Source organism: Lithobates pipiens, unplaced genomic scaffold (genome assembly GCF_037356315.1).
Source record: "Lithobates pipiens isolate NorthernLeopardFrog02 unplaced genomic scaffold, aLitPip1_a1.2 Scaffold_25, whole genome shotgun sequence".
Lineage (NCBI taxonomy): Eukaryota > Metazoa > Chordata > Amphibia > Anura > Ranidae > Lithobates > Lithobates pipiens.
Window position 1 is genome coordinate 198564014 of NW_027507787.1, and position 18810 is coordinate 198582823.

The 18810-nt window shown below is 40.2% G+C and overlaps 1 protein-coding gene across 1 annotated transcript in view; it reads left to right on the top strand.

Annotated features, from left to right (window-relative positions):
• The window catches only part of JMJD1C (jumonji domain containing 1C), a 443208-nt gene that overhangs the window by 148706 nt on the left and 275692 nt on the right, over window positions 1-18810 (top strand). Inside the window, exon 2 of the mRNA XM_077455417.1 lies at window positions 6686-6850. Within this exon, the coding sequence (XP_077311543.1) occupies window positions 6686-6850 (165 nt within the window). The remainder of the gene's footprint in view (window positions 1-6685; window positions 6851-18810) is intronic.

Genomic DNA, 18810 nt, shown 5'->3' on the forward strand with positions numbered 1-18810 from the left:
ATATGACGTTGAGCATGTGAACTCAACAACTTTGGTCGACCATGGTGAGGCCTGTTCTTAGCGGAACCTGTCCTGTTAAACTGCTGTATGGTCTTGGCCACCATACTCAGTTTCATGGTCTTGGCAATCTTGTTTTAGCCTAGGCCATCTTTATGTAGAGCAACAATTCTTTTTTTTTTCAGATCCTCAGAGTTCTTTGGCATGAGGTGCCACGTTGAACTCACAGTAACCAGTATGAGAGTGATAAAACCAAATTTAACACACCTGCTCCCCATTCACACCTGAGACCTTGTAACACTAATGGCTAATTGGGCCCAATTTGGACATTTTCACTTAGGGGTGTACTCACTTTTGTTGCCACTGGTTTAGACATTAATGGCTGTGTTTAAATTAAAAAAGCCGCTTTTATGCCACATACACACGACTGGACTTTTCGTTGGACTAGGTCCGACGGTCTTCCCGACTGAGTTTCGGCGGAGTTCCGAGGGACTTTCCGACGGACTTTCAGAAATGAACGGACTTGGCCACACACAAGCACACCAAAGTCCGACAGATTTGAACGTGATGATGTACGACCGGACTAGAATAAGGAAGTTCATAGCCAGTAGCCAATTGCTGCCCTAGCTTCAGTTTTCGTCCGTCCGGACTAGCATACAGCCGAACTGATTTTTTGACCGGACTCAAGTCTGTCGGAAAGATTTAAAACATGTTTAATTTCTAGGTCCGTCTGACTTTTGGGGAAAAGAAAGTCCGCTGGAGCCCATGCACGATTGTAATATCTGACGGATTCTTTCCATCGGACCTAGTCCGTCAAAGTCCAGTCGCCTGTACGCAGCATTACAGGCATTTGATCTTTTATTTCAGCTTCCTGTAGGAATGGCCAATGTTTTCCCAGTACCCAGTTCCCCTCTGTACCAAAGCTGCAGGAATTGTAAGTTGGGCATCATTATTTGGCCCTGTTGGCTCTCAATAAGGACTGGGAAAATGACTTATACAATGCTTTCAAGCTACTTTCCATGTATGATTTTCTAAACCAATAATATTACCTGTAGGAAGGAGTTAAGCATCTGACAGTTGCTGACAGAATGTTGTGTGATAGAACACTACCCAAGCTGTGTTTGTTTCCCACACAGTGGTGGAACCGATGTCATCCCAGCTGACAGTGACAGGTGATTGTCAGGGGAATGCAGTCTCGGCGCTCCCAGTGAAAGTGGAGGGAGGGGGGCGGAGGACGGATTTGCCCGGGTGGGGGTGGAAGTGGAAGTGTTTGTGTGTGTGTGGCTTTTTTTTTTCCCCACATCTGTTTGCTGTACACCCTATGGTATTTATTTATGTGATCCTTGTACAATCCGAGTCAGCTACTTCTATTAAAGACAGATTCACACTCTTATTTGAGTTTGATAAATGTTTAGAATGTTATTGAACAAAATATTATGTGCACGTACATTTCTTAGCGTTTTTGTATTTATTTAGTTTTTTTGTTTTGTTTTTTTTCATCAAAAACACAAAGCTACTACGAGGTCAATTGATGCAGGTTTATAAGGTATGCTAGATGGAATATTCTTCTAACTTCACATTCAGATTCCGACTGTTATTACATCCCCCGTTTACTACCCAACATTCGCTTCTTTACACTGCCCCTGAGGATCTAGTTCTCCTAAGAACTTTAGTTACCTGGACTAGTTGTGCTCGCGATTCAATCAAAAATAAATAAAATACTTGCCTCTATAACTTTTTGTTGTATTTTTCATGTAAATTTATCCACATCATTTCTGTCACCAATCCAGACAAATTGCCAAAAGCTGGTCATCTCTCGCCTCGACTACTGCAACTCCCTCCTCATTGGATTACCTTTACATCGACTATCCCCCCTTCAGTCCATAATGAATGCTGCTGCCAGACTCGTACACCTTACCAGCCATTCAATGTCCTCCACCGCTCTATGCCAATCCCACCACTGGCTTCAACTCACCCAACAAATAAAATTCAAAGTACTAACAATAATTTACAAAGCCATCCATAACTCTGCCCCAGCTACATCACTAACCTAGTCCCAAAATACCAACCCAAAGGATGGGAGAAGCTCTGGAGAAATCCTGGAGGCGAGCATGGGAGGAGGCGACAAGGGAGCTGAAGAGCGGGAGGTCTTGGGATGACCGAAGAGAGCGCTCTCTTCGGTCATCCCAAGACCTCCTGCTCTCTAGCTCCCTTGTCGCCTCCTCCCATGCTCGCCTCCAGGATTTCTCCAGAGCTTCTCCCATCCTTTGGAACTCCCTACCCCAATCTGTCCAACTGTCCCCTAATCTATCCATCTTTAGGCGATCCCTGAAAACCCTTCTCTTTGAAGAAGCCTATTCTGCTTCTAACTAACACTGTTTTACTTCCTCCATCAGCTCATCCCCCCACAGCTATTATCTTTTGTATCAATTGACCCTTCCGTTTTAGATTGTAAGCTCTTAAGTTCAGGCCCCTCTGATTCCTCTTGTACCAAATTGTAATGTAGCTGTAATGTCTGCCCTCGTGTTGTAAAACGCTGCGGAAAACTGTTGGCGCTATATAAAACCTGTATAATAATAATAAAAAAAAGCTCCATTTCGAGTGAACACTATAACAGTCAATCATTTTCCTGTGTAAAAAAAAAAAAGAACCAGTCAAAAAAATCTTTGCGGGAACTTTTCAAATTTTTTTTTTTAAGTGCTGATCATGATTCTGCTTGGTTGTCTACGCCTGAGCTACTTACAGGATCTCTCAACATTGAGCTATTTTTTTTTCTATATATGAAGAGACAAAACCCCATTGTGTTAAGGTGTTATAATGGAAGCTCCTATATCTCTTTGTTCATAAAGAACAGTTTCTTTTTTTTCTTGAATTGAAGCCATGCTGATTTGTCTCACAGCTGAGGTTTGCCAAGGCTTTCCCTTATATTTAGAGGAGCTATTTTCAGTCTGTGTGCCTAGAGGGACATTTGGCCTGCTTCAGACTCTTGCTAATGCGTTCAGTCTCCTTACTAGACAAATGATACTGAAGGGAACCCATTGCTAATGCTCAACATCCCTTTTTGGCAATCTGTTGAGGTTGGTATAAATGTTGTGTGATTTCACAATTCAGACAACATTTCTGCTTATTGTTAGTGCTAAACAAGAAAATGTTCTTTTGTGCAAGAGGACTAATTGAAATGAACACAGTATGGCTTTTGAAAGCAACATGATTGACCACAGTCGTTGCAGAATTTCCCATAAACTGAGATTTGCGGAAGGTCTGTTATAGTATAATGAGATCTGAAGGGAAATCTTCTGGTTCTTTGTTCCCACAAGGCTAAAGCTGGCCATACATTATACAATTTCCGTGTTCAATTTCCTTTTAGATTTACCTTAAACTAATGTAGTGCAAGGACCAGCCTGACTGCATACAAATTGAAAGTGATTAGGTTTGACCTCATATGTTCTATGGCTTTGGTACATTTAAAGGACAATTGTACAAGAACATTGTAAAATGTATGGCCAGCCTAATGGTGGGCCATTGTTTTAAAGAGCTAAGTTATCAGTGTAGTTTATGAAAGTGGTTGTTAAGCCAATCTAACCTGTATACACCATCAGCACTGCCTCCTAATGCAGTGTCCCCCTCTGTGTATGATTTATAACTATAAATGTTGCAAATACCCAATTTCACAGCTGAGATTGCAATCACATGACCAGCCAGCTCTCTCCTCCCCTTCAGACTGACGTCAGCAGGGGAACCTCAGCCCCCTAGTGTTTAACCCTTTCCCTGCCAGTGACATTTATACAGTAATCAGTGGCTATTGTTAGCTCTGATCGCTGTATTAATGTCAATGGTCCCAAAATAGTGCCAAAAGTGTCCGATCTGAATGTCGCAGATCACGTACTAATAAAAATAATAATAATAATAAAAAAAATACTATAAATCTATCCTGTTTTGTAGACGATATAACTTTTGCGCAAACCAATCAATATATCCTTATTGCGATTTTCTATATTTTTGGTAAAAAAATAAAAAATAAATATAGAAGAATACATAGCGGTCTAAACTGAGCAAGAAATTATTTTTTTTAAATATTTTTTGGTAGCAATTTTGAAAAAAAAAAAGATTATATTTACTTTGTCAGTCTTTTTTTGTTTATAGCGCAAAAAAATAAAAAACCTGCAGTAGTGATGAAATACCGCCAAAAGAAAGCTCTATTTGTGGGAAATAAAGGACACAAATTTTGTTTGGGTAAAGCGAAAGTGCCAAATTGTAAAAAGTGCTCTAGTCAGGAAGGGGGTAAAATCTTCTGGGGCTGAAGTGGTTAAAGGAGCAGGATCCTTTTTCTCAGTTAACAAACGCTTTAAGATTTGACCTGTGTCAACATATGCAAATGGCTGAACCTGTATGATCCAATCTTTAAAACCTGTTGCACCTCTGAAATGTATTGGAGACTAAGATACATGCATGATCCCATCACTTATCGAAACTAGGATTCGATGGTAGGTCCATGAAGAGGAATGTGCTTCTTGGCTCAGTGTTCATGTCCATGCCAATAGAGAGATGAGGGAGGAGGAGATAAATGGTGCTGGCTAAAAGTGTTGTCGCTTTATCTCAGCCAGTTTGGACAGCTGTCATGTCTGTAAGTAGCCTATATGAAAGAGTTAATTATCTTAAAGAGTTGTAAATTATCATGGATAAATAATGGTCACCATGAGACTGAATTCTTCTAATTTACTCAAATGACATCAACTTTCCCTGTACTCGCAGTAGATTACATATATAAAGTAATTTAACTTTACTGATATGGACACTATAGAATTGCATTTGAAAGTTTGCCACTCTTAGTACCTTTTATGTAATGGCTAAGTGCAGCCTGAGCTGCATCATGTTTGACCACATCCTTGATTATTCCCTTGATTGATCATTCATTATACATTTATAACATGTTACACCATATATATGGGTGAATTTATTCTTTAAAGCAGTAGTAAGACCAAAGCCATTTTGTCCATACTTCTCTTGTAGGTCAGTGGAGTGCAGTTGGTTCTGAGCCCGCTGTTGGTTAACACTCAGCCGGTGCAGGTTCGGGAAGGATACCGACTTTACAGAGCAGAGAGCCGGAGACTGACTGTCACTGGCTCTCTGCTCACTGAATCCTGAGAACTGAGTGATCAGTGGTCTTTGCTTGCTCAGTTCTCAGTCTTAGGTGGATGCAGCATCCTTCCAATGCTGCTTCTGTCACCTGCATCCTTTAAGTATAATTGTTTTTTTTTTAACCCATACTTCTCTCTTAAGCTGTTGCTTCACTTTAATCTCTTTTTATCGTCATGTATTTGTTTCAGGTTTTTATTTCCTTACCCCTGACCTTGATGGTTATGCATTAGTGACATGGTGTAAATAAGCTACATAATATATATAAATATATATATATATATATATATCACGTATGGGGTTGTGTTGAGTCCACCATCAGCATTAAAAGCACGATTACCCGCTGATTTTGCTGTCTGTCTTTTTTTATGTGACCTTGTTATGCGCTATTTTTGCACATGTTTGGAAATGCAATTTTTTTAAATAAAGGAATTACAAAAAAAGCCTGATTACCAAATTCAGGCTGAAGTTAAAGTGGAGGGCCACCCTAAAATAAAAAATTTAATTAAAATAAAAAAAAAAAATTTTTTTTAAATTTTACCTGAAACAACTGTTGCTAGGCAGTCTTTCTAATCTGCCTCTTCCTATTCCACGGCGCTTCCTCCTCTTTGGCGAGCGGCCCCATTGCCTTCTGGATATGTGTGTGTCCCAGAAAACAACGGGGCCATTCACAAAGCACCCAGCGACTCGCGTATGCGCAGTAGGAAAAGGGTACTGCACTCCATTGCCGGTTTCCCTTCGTTAAGATGGAGACGTCGGCAGTCGATCCGATGGATGGATTGGCCTCCGTGGGCCGTCATTGCGGCCTCGCTGGACAGGTAAATGTCCTTATTAAAAGTCAGCAGCTACAGTATTTGTAGCTGCTGACTTTAAAAAAATAAATAAATAAAGGCCGGACGCCCCTTTAAATCTGAACTCCAGGTAGATATAAAAATAATTAAAACTAATCAGTAAATAGAAAACTCAGACTGGTAAAGGTAGGGTTAGCATTCTGAGCCAATCAGACCTTTATGGCTTTGCAGCCGTAGAAAGGGATTGGCCAGGAAAAAGACTTTGTTTTACTGCAATGTGTATGTAGAGTGCAGAATGTGATAACTGGCCCTGATCAGATTAGTGGCCAAACAGAAAGATAAATTCTTTGCCTTTTCAAATAATTATTTTTTAGTAAATAGCTTATGTTTGCTGTACTCGGTTGGCATTGCACTTTAGCCACATTTGGCACTGCACTTTGCACTAGCTTGTTATATAAGCCCCTAATTATCTTTATATGTTATGGCTAAAAAGATATTCTTGTACGCTAGATTGGTTTTATATCACAACACATTGAAATTGTGACCCTCTTCCTAAGCAAATGTCCATGTAAGTGACACCAGAGGCAGCTTCCTATTCTTCTGAGCTCTTGTACCTCGGTGAGTTGATGTCAAAGGGTTTTGCTCCACTAAACTTCTCCAATGTTATGTGACTGCAGGGAAACTGTATCCTCATGCTGGGGCTTGTGCATGGAAAATATTTCTTTTGTATGTTTTTAACCTAGGCTCTCATTCCTTTTTAGGTCTATGTGGAATTTGATGACCTAGAGTGGGATAAGCGAGAATGGGTGAAAGTATATGAAGATTTTACCGCCTTTTTTGTGGAGTTCCAGCTGGTCTGGGCGAAGAGGAAAGACCCCAGCCAGGCTCAGGGATCAAAGGTCAAGCAAGTCCAGTGGCCTGCCTTGGTAAGATAAAATCTTTATGGTTATTTCTTGTATGCCTACTTTTAAGTAACAAATATGCTTATGTAGGTTTGTTCGTCATGTATTACTTGTTAAACCATGGAAACATTTGGTAGTCATTCAACACTACACCCTGTTCCTGTTGCTTGGGAAGTATTTCATCACTGCCTGCCAAATTTGCAAAGCGTGGAAGGGTTAGAACCTCTAGAAAGTTGTCCGTGTCTCCATTAAGGTGATTTTCCCTTGCATCTTTATGCCATTTGTCACTGTGACGGGAAGGAGGGGAAAACTCTCCAACACAGACACATTGTTATAAAAAAAACTTTTAGGTAGATCAGGGAAGGCTTAGACTCGCTGTTGAGGTTTTACTGCTGTTCCTGTTCCCATAGTCTAGATTTTGGCTTACTACTTGCTGGAACAACCGAGGCCACGGGGGGAAAGGAACTAAGAAAAACAAATCTTATGTCGGCCATAGATGGTTCGAATTTTGAAAGAATTTTCTTATGAAAATCGTATCTAAGAATTTTCTTTCGAAATTTCTATCTACAAATTTTTGTACGAATTTCGCACCATTAGTGGGCTGCAGCAACAGCCGATTTTCACACGGAAATCAAATTTGAGGAATCGACATGTTGGATATTTTTTGATGGGAGAAACGTGCGAGAAATGTAATAAGAAAAGAAAATTTACGGGGAGAAAAGAAGATTCCCGGCCACAAAAATTATTTTCTGTAGCAACATGAGGTGAAATTGAAGGCTTGGTGGGTCGAATTTCGAAAATCAATGGTGGCATCATCGGATCGCAAAAAAAATTATTTTCTGATTCTGAAAAGAAAATTAGATCAAAATTCGACCATGTATGGCCTGCATTAGATTGCAATGAAGCGTTAGTGAGGTTCTCTGTCTTTCCTGACCTTTCCAAGCTTAAAAATGTTTGACTGGAGTTGTACTTTAATTTGATATCCATCTAATGGCTTCACATGTGTTATATGGTTTTAGCTTGAGTAAACCGGATTATAGGAATTGTTGATTTACAGGTCTTGTAGAAGAATCTCAGCGTGGGTGGGCCAGATGTTATGTATTGTATAAAAGACATTTTGAAAGCAGCAGACAGTATGAGATGGTGTTTAGTTAACATTGTCACTGTTAGGCTCTGATCACCTATATGGCTTCAACCATGTGGTCTGATTTTCCTGGGGAATAAACCCTGTACCTCTTGTCAACATTTTATCAGTATGTATTTTATGCTTCTGGCATTTATTTTTATGTTTGCATTACATGATTTGGTGGCAATAGCAATTCTTATTTAAATGCACCTGGAATCCAACAGGAAGCAGTGATTGGCTTTCTTTAGATTAGGCAGACTTAGAGTTTTGTACATTAAAGGACTTCTGTTGGGCAGTTCCTTGCTCATTTGGATGTGTCCTGAAAGTGGAACTCCTAACTTAAACTTTTTTTCTTTTAGTTTTATTGTAGGACAAAGGTAAGAACCTCTGTCAGAGTATTTTTGCTCTCTGTGATACCATAGGAAATATCCAGCTAGCTATCATTTGATCGACTTCTGTCGAACAGTCACTCTGGAAAACCTTCTTTAGTTGCCAGCTGCACCCAATGGGCTGCAGTTGCTGATCTGTGTCTTCTGACAGTGGAGCGTCATCTATTCATTGGCTGAACGAAAACAGAACTAACCATATATACCCAGCTTTAAACAGAGCAAGTTTTCATCAGTTCCTGCTAGAGATGTAAAATTTCCGGAAATTTTGAAGCTTGGAAAAAAAATTTTTTCGGAAAAATTGAAAAAAATGCTACATTAGCACTTTTTTGTCTTTTTAAGATTGAAAGTCATTCTGTTACGAGAACGTTGAGAAAAACTATGTGAATTGTCATCATTATTGTCCTCTTCCATAAAGGATTTTTTAATATCTACAGGACACTTGTTTCATACAAGAATGTGTTTTGTCATCCTGGTAGCATTTGGAAATGCATATTTCATCTGACCACATTTGCAAATCACATTTTTCTTTTCAGAAGAACTTGTAATGTGAAAATGCCTCTATATGCTAGATGTTGGTCTCACCATGTTTCTGAGGGTAGTAGGAAATAAAAAACAAGAAAAAATGACTACTTTGCAAGAAGACACTAATCTATGGTTATGTGTGGGGGAAGAACCAGATTACTGGTAATTAAATTCTTATTTACACAAAAGTTTATAAAGATAAACTAATGTAGCTAAATGATTTAGTTTTCTGGATTCAGAATCAGATAAATGTAAACTCTTACCTTTTTTAATTAAGTAAATACTTTCAGGTCCTTTTTGTTGCTCTGTATTTTCTTCCAATGCTTTTGAGGCCTAGTGAAGAGGACAGAACAAACCAAACACACCCATTAACATGCAAAAACAAAATTGAAACCTTTTTCTTGTTAGCAATAGCAGCACAGCACCTCCTAAAGGAAGAAATGTATACTGTTCTTGCATTGGAGGGTTCAGTTTGTTACCTAGGACTTGCTTGTCCTCACTCAGTGCACAGAAATTAGAATAATCTGATATCATACATTTTTTTTTTTTTTTAGAAATGATTTGGAAAATATTTGAACACCCTGTCTTAAAATATTTTATTCATCATGTTAAAATAAAATATTTAAAAAAATTTTTTTTCTTCAATTTTTGGGGGAAAAAAACAGAAAATAAAACCGTTTTTTCAGCATTTTCCATTTTTTTTTTTCCGGGCCTTCACATCTCTAGTTCCTGCTAAACCAGACAAATTCTGAGTTCTGGGTGGCCTTGCTGGCATCACTCTGCCCGACATCCTTCCGATGAAATGTCAAAGAAGTTGGATGAAAACTGTTGGCCGAATGGTGCCTGAATCCAGTCAGATGCAGGCAATGTTTAGGTATTCTGACAGCATACAATAGCAGCAATAAGAGATTCATCAATCTTTGCTGTTTAGCTTGAATAAAGGATCTGGTAGATTTATTTTTGTCCGGCCCGCAGGCTGAACAAGTTTTGAACTTTCTCCAACATTCATTAATAATATAGTTGTTCTGGGTCTCAGACTTGAATATATTGGAACCAGTTGGTCAGCTTAAAGCAGAAGTAAACCCATCCATAAAACAGGCACGTGCCGGAAATGTAACACTCCCATTGGTTGTACCCTCAACCAAACTGTCAAACTATCCAATGTCTGGTGTCATAATTGATCACGTGTCCAGCATCATGGCAGTTGTAGATTAAACAGAGGCCAAGATGGCTGCTTCCTTGGCTGAAAACAATAGGGGGGTTTACTTCCACTTTAACAAACAAGCAACTAGCACTTTCATTAAGAAATCAGCAGTGGCAACCTTCATATTTGTTTAATGGTTTACTTCAAGTCATTGGGCATAGTCATTGCAGTAGCTAATCTCCCCTGCCTCTAGTGGCTAACCTCAAATGCCTCGGGTTATTACCACAACAAATACAAGGCAGAGCAAGCTTGTAAAATTGTGAAAGTCGCATAAAAAAGGTAAACCTTCGATTATTTACTTTCCCTTTAACTAGAAGTAATATTTGAAACTTCAGTAAAGGCACAAATCTGTTTTGTTAAAAATCCGTCTACATCGGGCTTGTCTTCAATGTGACACATCACGACTTTCCCTGGCAACACACATTTCAGATTTCTATCTGTTCAGCAGAGAAGTCTAATAGCTGGCATGTAGCTTGACAAAGACCCATGGAGGGGCATCCGTGTTCAGCTGACTGTATCAAGTCACCCAGTGTATGAAAGGCATCTGTTCACAATATAAGCTTGTCATGGAACCGCGGCTGTATGTAGAGAGAGCCTCTTGGATACCGGAGTCAGGCAAAGCATCTCCTACTTAAATTACAAACATAATATATACAGAACATGTCTTCATAGCAGCACATGTGTGAGAATGTTTCTTTTTAATAGTGACCACTGTATGGTCATTGTCTATGCATGATGAAGAGTCGAGGATCACAACCAGTACTGCCTCCATTAAATGTCATGTTTACTATATTTGTGTAGTTTATTGTGATCTGGAATATCTCCTATAGCAGTAAGGACAAACTTCAGTGACCATCCAAGGCCTGAAATAAATTATGTCCTTGAGCATGGCGTATCTATCAAAATAAGTGAGAGACTGAATGAACAGGCTACAGTCAATAAAATCTTGATTGTAATGCTTGCTGCGTTTTAGGCCTGGAGTCCAGGGTTGCCCTTGTATAAAACAACTGTTCATGGACAAAGCTGCACTTCCATGTAATTAAAGAGCACTTGCTGCTCAGTGATGAGCTTAAAGGGATAGTAAACGCTATGTTTATTTTTAAGCGACAACCATATCGTATACCGCATACCTGCCGAGTGCCCCCAGAGCAAACAGGTGGCTGTTGGGACACCCAAGCAGACTTGCACCCGAGCCCCTGCTCTGTCGGTCTATTCAGACACAGAGGCTCGTGCTAGCCCCCTCCCTCTCCTCATTGACTCACTGACTTTGACAGCCATTGGCACCCGCTGCCATCTCGGCCAATCGGGAGAGTACCTGGAGAGCCTTGGCTCTCATGCATGTGGCTGAATCAAGATGGGGCTCAGGTAGAGGTCGACCGATATATTGGCCGATATTTGCCGTTTTTTAATTAATCGGCATCGGCCGATTGAGCTGATAAAAAGGCCGATTTAGAACAGCGCGACTTGGAAATTACTTCTGTAATAGAAGTCAATGCAAGTTGCCTGAGTCTTCATAAAAGCACTTGTTTCCTCTCTGGGCAGTCTGCCAAGAAAAGAGCAAAAAGATACAATGTTTACACTTGAATGAATTCAACTCAATGTGTAGAGTTCTCAGTTTAACCATTTAAAGACTAAATCTTTTCTTACACTTGTTGCTTACAAGTAAAAATCCTGTATCTTCTGCCAGAAAATCACTTAGACCCCCAAAAATTATATATATTTTTTTTAGCAGAGATCCCAGGGAATAAAATAGCGGTTGTTGCAATATTTTATGTCACGGCATTTGCGCAGAGGTCTTTCAAATGCAATTTTTTTGGGAAAAAAAATACACTAAATGATTAAAAAAAAAAAAAAAAAAAACCTAGAACAGTACAGTTAGCCCATTTTTTTTTTTCCGTCCAAAAGTTTTGACTACCTGTCTTTATTTTATAGGCTGCTTTCACACTGCAGCGGGCAGGCATTGATGGTAAAAGGCTGCTAGTTTTAGCGGCGCTTTACCATCATTTTAGCGGTGCTATTCAGGCTGCTAGTGGGGCGTATATAATCCAGCTAGCGGCCCGAAGAAGAGGTTAAATGCGCCCGTGAAGCACCGTTGCCAAATCGCATTGCATGCACTTCGGCAGTGGTGCCCATTAATATCAATGGGCAGGAGTGGTGGAGGAGCGGTATACACCACTCCAAACGTGCTGCTTGCAGGACTTTTTTTTTAACATCCTGCCAGCGCATCGCCTCAGTGTGAAAGCACTCTGTCTTTCACACAGACTGCAGGGGAGCCGTTTTGCAGGCACTTTACAAGCGCTATTTTTAGCCCAAAAGCTCCTAAAAAAAAAAAAGGGCCCAGTGGGAAAGGTGCCTGTTAGGTTTTATGTGATGAAGGGGGATAAAAACATAAATAAATAAAAAACAAAATCGGCCTAACATATCGGCCCAAAAAATCAGCATCATATATCGGCCATTAGCTGCCATGATTTATAAATATCGGCATCAGCAAGAGAAAAACCCATATGAGTCGACCTCTAGGCTCAGGTAAGTATTAGGAGGGGCTGCGGGAGCTGCTGCACACAGAAGGTTTTTTTTATCATAATGCATAGAATGCATTTAGGTAAAAAACCTTCTGACTTTAGAACCACTTTAAAGCTGAACCCCAGGCAATGAGTTCAGTAAACATTTGTTTTTTCAAATGTGAATTTGATTGATTTTAGCCTCTTGCAGTCCCTTGTACATCAGACCCAAACTGGAAGAGGGAGGAGCAGTACCAATTCAGCGTAGTGCAGTGCTCATATGCAGAAAAACATGCTAATGAGTGTGGCAGAATGATGAGCTTAAATGAGAAGTATAGCCAAAGCTTTTTGGCATACTTCTCCTATGGATCACAGGAGTGCAGTTAGTTCTGCACTCCTGTGACCCTTTTTCAGCTGACAGTGGGCTAAAGCCCACTGTCAGCTGAAGTCACATAACCAGTCTAGGCTCTGGGAAGATCTCAACCACATGGTCGGGATCCACCCGGAAGTCTGGATCGGCAAAAAAGGTGAACATATCCTTTAATAAAGGAGAAGTAAGGCCAAAGCGATTTGTTAATACTTCTCCTATAGGTCATAGGAGGTGCAGTTGGTTCTGAGCCCACTGTTCGCTGAAGTCACTCAGTGACCCACTGTTCGCTGAAGTCACTCTTTACAGTCAAGATCCATCCAGATGCCTGGACCAGCAGCTAGCTTAGCTTTTCAGCGATTTGTGAGAGCCTGAGCCACCCCCTTCCACCTGCTTTTGCTTGGTGCTTCAATGAGGCTTTGGTGAGGCTTAGTGGGTCTTCAGTGGGGCTTCAAGCGAGCTTTGCCATAGACGTCTATGGTAGCTTTGAAACTCCACTGAAGCTACATGGAGTATAATTTTTTAAGCAAAGCCCAAGCAAAAGCATGTGTAAACAGGTCTGTAAGCTAACCATTTTATTTAGTGACAGGAGCTTTGACTAGCATTCAGAGAGCTTTAACAAAGCCTATCGCCGAAGCCTTGTTAAACCTGAAGCAAGTGTAAATGAGCACTTAAAGTGTGTCAGTGCTGAAAATTGGCTTTGGCAGGAAGGGGGTGAAAGTGCCCAGTAAGCAAGTGGTTAATAGTATGCTTTTTATTTTTTATTTTTTTTTCTCTGTCACTGTCCAATCACAGGCTCGGAGAGGGACATTATCTAGTTGTATTACTTAAATGCAGTAGAGAAAGTCAAATCCCCAGGATGACTGCTTCTTGGAAGAGTTGTGTAAATTTCAGGAATGAATGGACAAGTAAAAATCCTTTGGCATTCAAAACAGCTCTCTTGCATGCATTTCATCTGTGTATAGCTGTTTTCCTGGAGTCCAGATTTAATCCTGTGATGTAGGTGTATAGTGAAAGTAGGCCCTGTACTTGATGCCTGGTTAAAAGGTTTGAGCGTATTATGGAATCGTCATATGCAAGGTCTTCTCTGGTTCCATACGCCTCCATATGGTTATGCTTACCATAGCAATGCTTCTGTGTTCAGTTCATCCAGGCTGTCCTTCTCAAGTCTATCTACTTTTCTAGTAATAGAGATTATGGAAGCCACATGTCCCAATCCCACAGTATAGTTTGAGGTGTATAGGCAAGTAATGTTTGAGGAAGTCACGATCTGCAAGGGCGATTAATGAAGGTGATGGGTAGCGCTGTATGGGCATATCACTGCAATAATAAAACATGTGACCTGTTAGATGAAGCACCTAATACCTTTTGTGTTTCACATAGGTTTACTGTGATGTTTGTCATTTATAATAAAATAAAAAATAAAAAAACACTCAAAAACCCCAAATCTCTGCACTTACATAGTATAAAAGCACAGGCCATAAAATAACACTTACTCAAGATTATTTGCTGTGAAAATGTAATTGTCTTAGCAAAGGAGCTAAAAGTAGAATACCATGCATTGCATCTCTGGGCAATCAACAGCTTAGATTGGTTGCTTGCTTTTCATGGTCATTAATCATTCTGTTACAAAGTTTAAATGCTACATTCAGACTGCAGTAATGTGCTTTATATGTTGAAAATAAAAATGCTAGCTTACAACACTGAAGCACCTGTGTGTGTTCTCTGGTTTTATTGACTGGTAGGCAACATTATCTTCTACTTGCAGACCACATAACACGGAACTGACCTCTTGGTCTCATCTGTTGGGAAAATAAAGTTAGCTCTTCTAACGTGTTTCACTTCTCTGTATTGTAAAATTCATACATTGAATGTGTCATTCAATACGGTGTCCTCCCCTTGTCTATTCCAAGAAAACCTTGATATTTGTGAACCATCCATTTGCTTACTTCTGCCAAGACTTCCTAGCCAGAACCCCTCCGCCATCTTCCACTGCCATTAAAGTGATCCATCTAGTCATTGGATAGTGAAAGAACCTCAGCCTAATAGACAAGCAACCTGCCTAGCCGGACGTTGGGTAGTGACAGAGCCTCAGCAAAGCAGCCAAACACTTGCCCAGCAAGTCATTACATAGTAAAGGAACCTTAGCAGAACATCTAAGTACCTACCCAACCTGTCTTTTGGATAGCGAAGGAATTTCAGCATACTGATGCATTTGCTGTCCCCTGCCATCAATAAACTTTGTTTGACCATATGGTGCAGAGTCCCAGAGCCTGATTGGCTGACCGTGTTGCCTCTTCCTCTCTCTTTTGAAGTCCTCCTGTCTAGGTTGTTTTTTCCATGACTACATAAAGAACTATAGGCAGATATTAAAGGCCACATTCGATCAAGTAAAAGTTTTTAAATAAAAGTAATTACTGAACATACGCTGTATTAAAGGTGCTTTTAAATGAATTGTGACTTTTTTTCATAGAGACTGTTTCTATATATACATTTCCCTCATTTCATATAAGGATATGTATTGCAAGCCGGCTGCCACTTCATGCAGCCTATTAGGGGCTCAGCTGAGTGTGTCTCCCTTCTTCAGACTCTTGCATTGATTAAAGACCTATTCAGTATTCTCCGGCAAGTACGGCATATAAAAATTCCCTCAGATGGGAGGTGGGTTAATAGCTCTATTATAATATACTATCAACAAGCTATAAATTTCCATCCCCCATATGACTCCCGATAATGGAAAAATAAGATTCAGTGTGATTTGACAAGGAAGGTGAAGATGGAAAGGAAACCAGCGACAGGGACAAAATACTAATTGCAGTTTCTTATTGAGCCCAGTGGTACATTTGTTCATTAGGAGCATGCCAGTTGGCAGTTCAATTACTGAGCTCCCTAGTTGGAATACGGAGATATTGGCTGTGCTATGCACGCAGCAGGTGTGAGGCGTATAAGCATTCTTTATACCACACTTTCCCTATTGTCGAGTCTCTCCAGCAGGGTATATTCTGAAACTCTTCCAAGAAATGGTGATTAAATATGTCTTCTAGTCTAGTGCTATGACAAAATAGGGGCCTTTTATTCATGCTGCTTTACTGCATTTGGTTAAGTTATAAAAGCGGTGGATTCTGGTTTAATAACATGCTCGGTCTGTGTCCTTGTAGGCTGCTGCAATCACCATGAGATACCGTTTTCAGACAAAGCTTGGAGATGGCAAACAAGCATTAGACCCAATGTCCTCGTTGGCCTTCAAACCATGCTCCTGGCAATTTAGCTCAGCCATTCCCCTTTGGTGTTGCCACGGGGCATGTGCTTGCCTTGGAATTGTCTCCGCTTATTCCTAGCTGTGTACTACCATGCGCTTGTTTTTCTCCTGCAGTTTTGTTTAGAAAAGTTTTCTATAACTGCAGTGGTGAGATGGGCCTATAGAAAGCTGGCAGTGGCTGTCAACATGCAGTTGTAGCTCAGTCCCCATTGCTTTTCAGGCAGCTTAGCCATACGTTGCAGGATATCATAATGTGCAGATAAATACAGTTTTATATAGTATATTAAACAGTACAGAAAAACCTTGGTTTGCAAACGTTTTGCATAACAAGCTAAATTTTTTAATACATTTTGACTTGATATACAAGCGATGTCTTGATATACAAGTAGTGTCATGTCACAACTGAGTATATAAGAGAAGTAAGGCCCCTCTAAGTGTAGCAATATGGTTACATTAATACTCTGCAAAAATTACGGTGTGAGGTCTCCCCCCCTCCCCCCGGTCTATACCAGCCCCTTCAGGTCTAGTATGGATTCAGAGGGGACCCCCCACACCAAAATGTAAAAAAGAAAAGGTGTGGGGTCCCCAACAAAATCCATACCAGACCCTTATCTTAGCGGGAGATAACAGCTCCAGGCTTCTTGGATGGATGCACAGCGTTTTTTTTTTTTTTTCTTTTTTACATTTAGCTTTCAACAGGGAAGCCCGCAGATGTCTCACCGGTTGTTAAAGCCCTGTGGCTGGCTTCCCAGCCCTATGCTTAGCAACCAGCTATATACAGTGTTAAAATAAATGCAAAACACATCAAAAATTGTATCAGGAACACAAATCGAACGGGAAAAATGTCCCCAAATCTTTCCAAAAACGCACCGGCTGCAAAACGCATACATCGTTGATCACCATAGGAAACCATGTTAAATAGACTATAGTGCGCTTCTGTGAACTGCAAAACGCACTAAAAAACACATAGGTATGAACCTAAGGTAAGTGAGCTTTCATTCTAGAGTCTCTACTATGTTTATTTAATCACATACATAATTGGGTCAGCCTGAAGAGACTCCAATTAACCTATCAGCATTTTTTGTCTTGTGGAGGAAATTGAAGCAGTCAGGAACTCCATGCAAATAGTAATTCTCAAACCCCGGACTCCAGAGATACAAGTCTAAAGTATTAACACTTTATTGCTGTTTTGGCCATATACCAGTACATACAGCCTGTTTTGATCTTGCACTTTTGTCCATTTTGTGTCCAACTTCAGGATTGCCTTAAAACAATAAAAAGAGATCCCTGTGTTAAGTGCATAATTGGATTGCATTATACTTGCCACTTAGCAACAAAATTCAATGGTTTGTTAGGTCAATGGAGGATATACTGAAACCTTTTGGTATATCTTCTCTGATTCTCCGCGTACTGTAGAGGAGAAAATACAGCCTCAGCAGTAAATTATAATAGGCTGTCGGATATCACTAAGCTGGTAGCCATCAAAGATGGAGATGCTGAATTCATTTTCCAGCTGGACTTGGCACCTGCCCACACTGCCAAAAGTACCAATACCCGGTTTAATGATCATGGTATCACTGTGCTATATTGGCCAGCAAACTCGCCTGACCCAAACCCCATAGAGAATCTGTGGGGTATTGTCAAGAGGAAGATGAGACCCAACAATGCAGACAAGCTGAAGGCCACTATCAAAGCAACCTGGGCTTTCGTTACACCTCAGCAGGGCCACAGGCTGATCACCTCCATGCCACGCCGCATTGATGCAGTAAGTATTTCATGCAAAAGGAGCCCTGATGGAGTATTGGTATAGTGCATATCATACTGTACATGGACATACTTTTCAGTAAGCCAACATTTCTGCATTAAAAATACTTTTTTTACCGGTCTTTTGTAATTTAATTTTCTGAGATACTGAGTTTTGGGTTTTCACTAGCTGTAAGCCGTAATCCTCAAAATTAAAAGAAGCAAAAAAATGCTTGCAATAAATCTGTGTGTAACACATCTATATAATAGGAGTTTCTCTTTTTGAATTGAATTACTGAAATAAATGAACTTTTTGATGATATTCTAATAATTTGAGATGCACCTGTATATCTGATGATAAACCAGTCCGTTTTGTGTTTTCAGGAATCTATTGCAAAGCAGTAATTGCTGCAATATTATTGTATCTCGTCTTGTACACTTTGTGCCGAATGCTTTCATATTGTCATTGTTGTATTTGCCACTCTGTTTGGAAAGATCACAGGTTAAGCGGTCAAGTAGGTATTACAGGAAATTGGACTAAGTGGCATTTTAAATCATTTGGCTCATTCCTTCCTTTGACACTTGGATGAGTCATGTGACTTCCCGATCCCACGAGAGATCCGAATGGAAGACTTAGTTGTTGCTAGGATATTGGAATGCTCAGCATTCATTCTTCAGTTGGCATGGGATAGCGTGTATTTGGTCAGATTGCTCTGTGGTTAGATGTCTTCTCTGCTCCTTAGTGACCATCTTATTCTCACTAAAGAGGCTGCTCTGCTGGCCATTTGTTCTCGTTTTAAACAGAATTTCAAGGCATTGCTCCACAAAGTGTGACATTTACACAGCGTTGGTGGTTTCATTAACGGCTCAGAA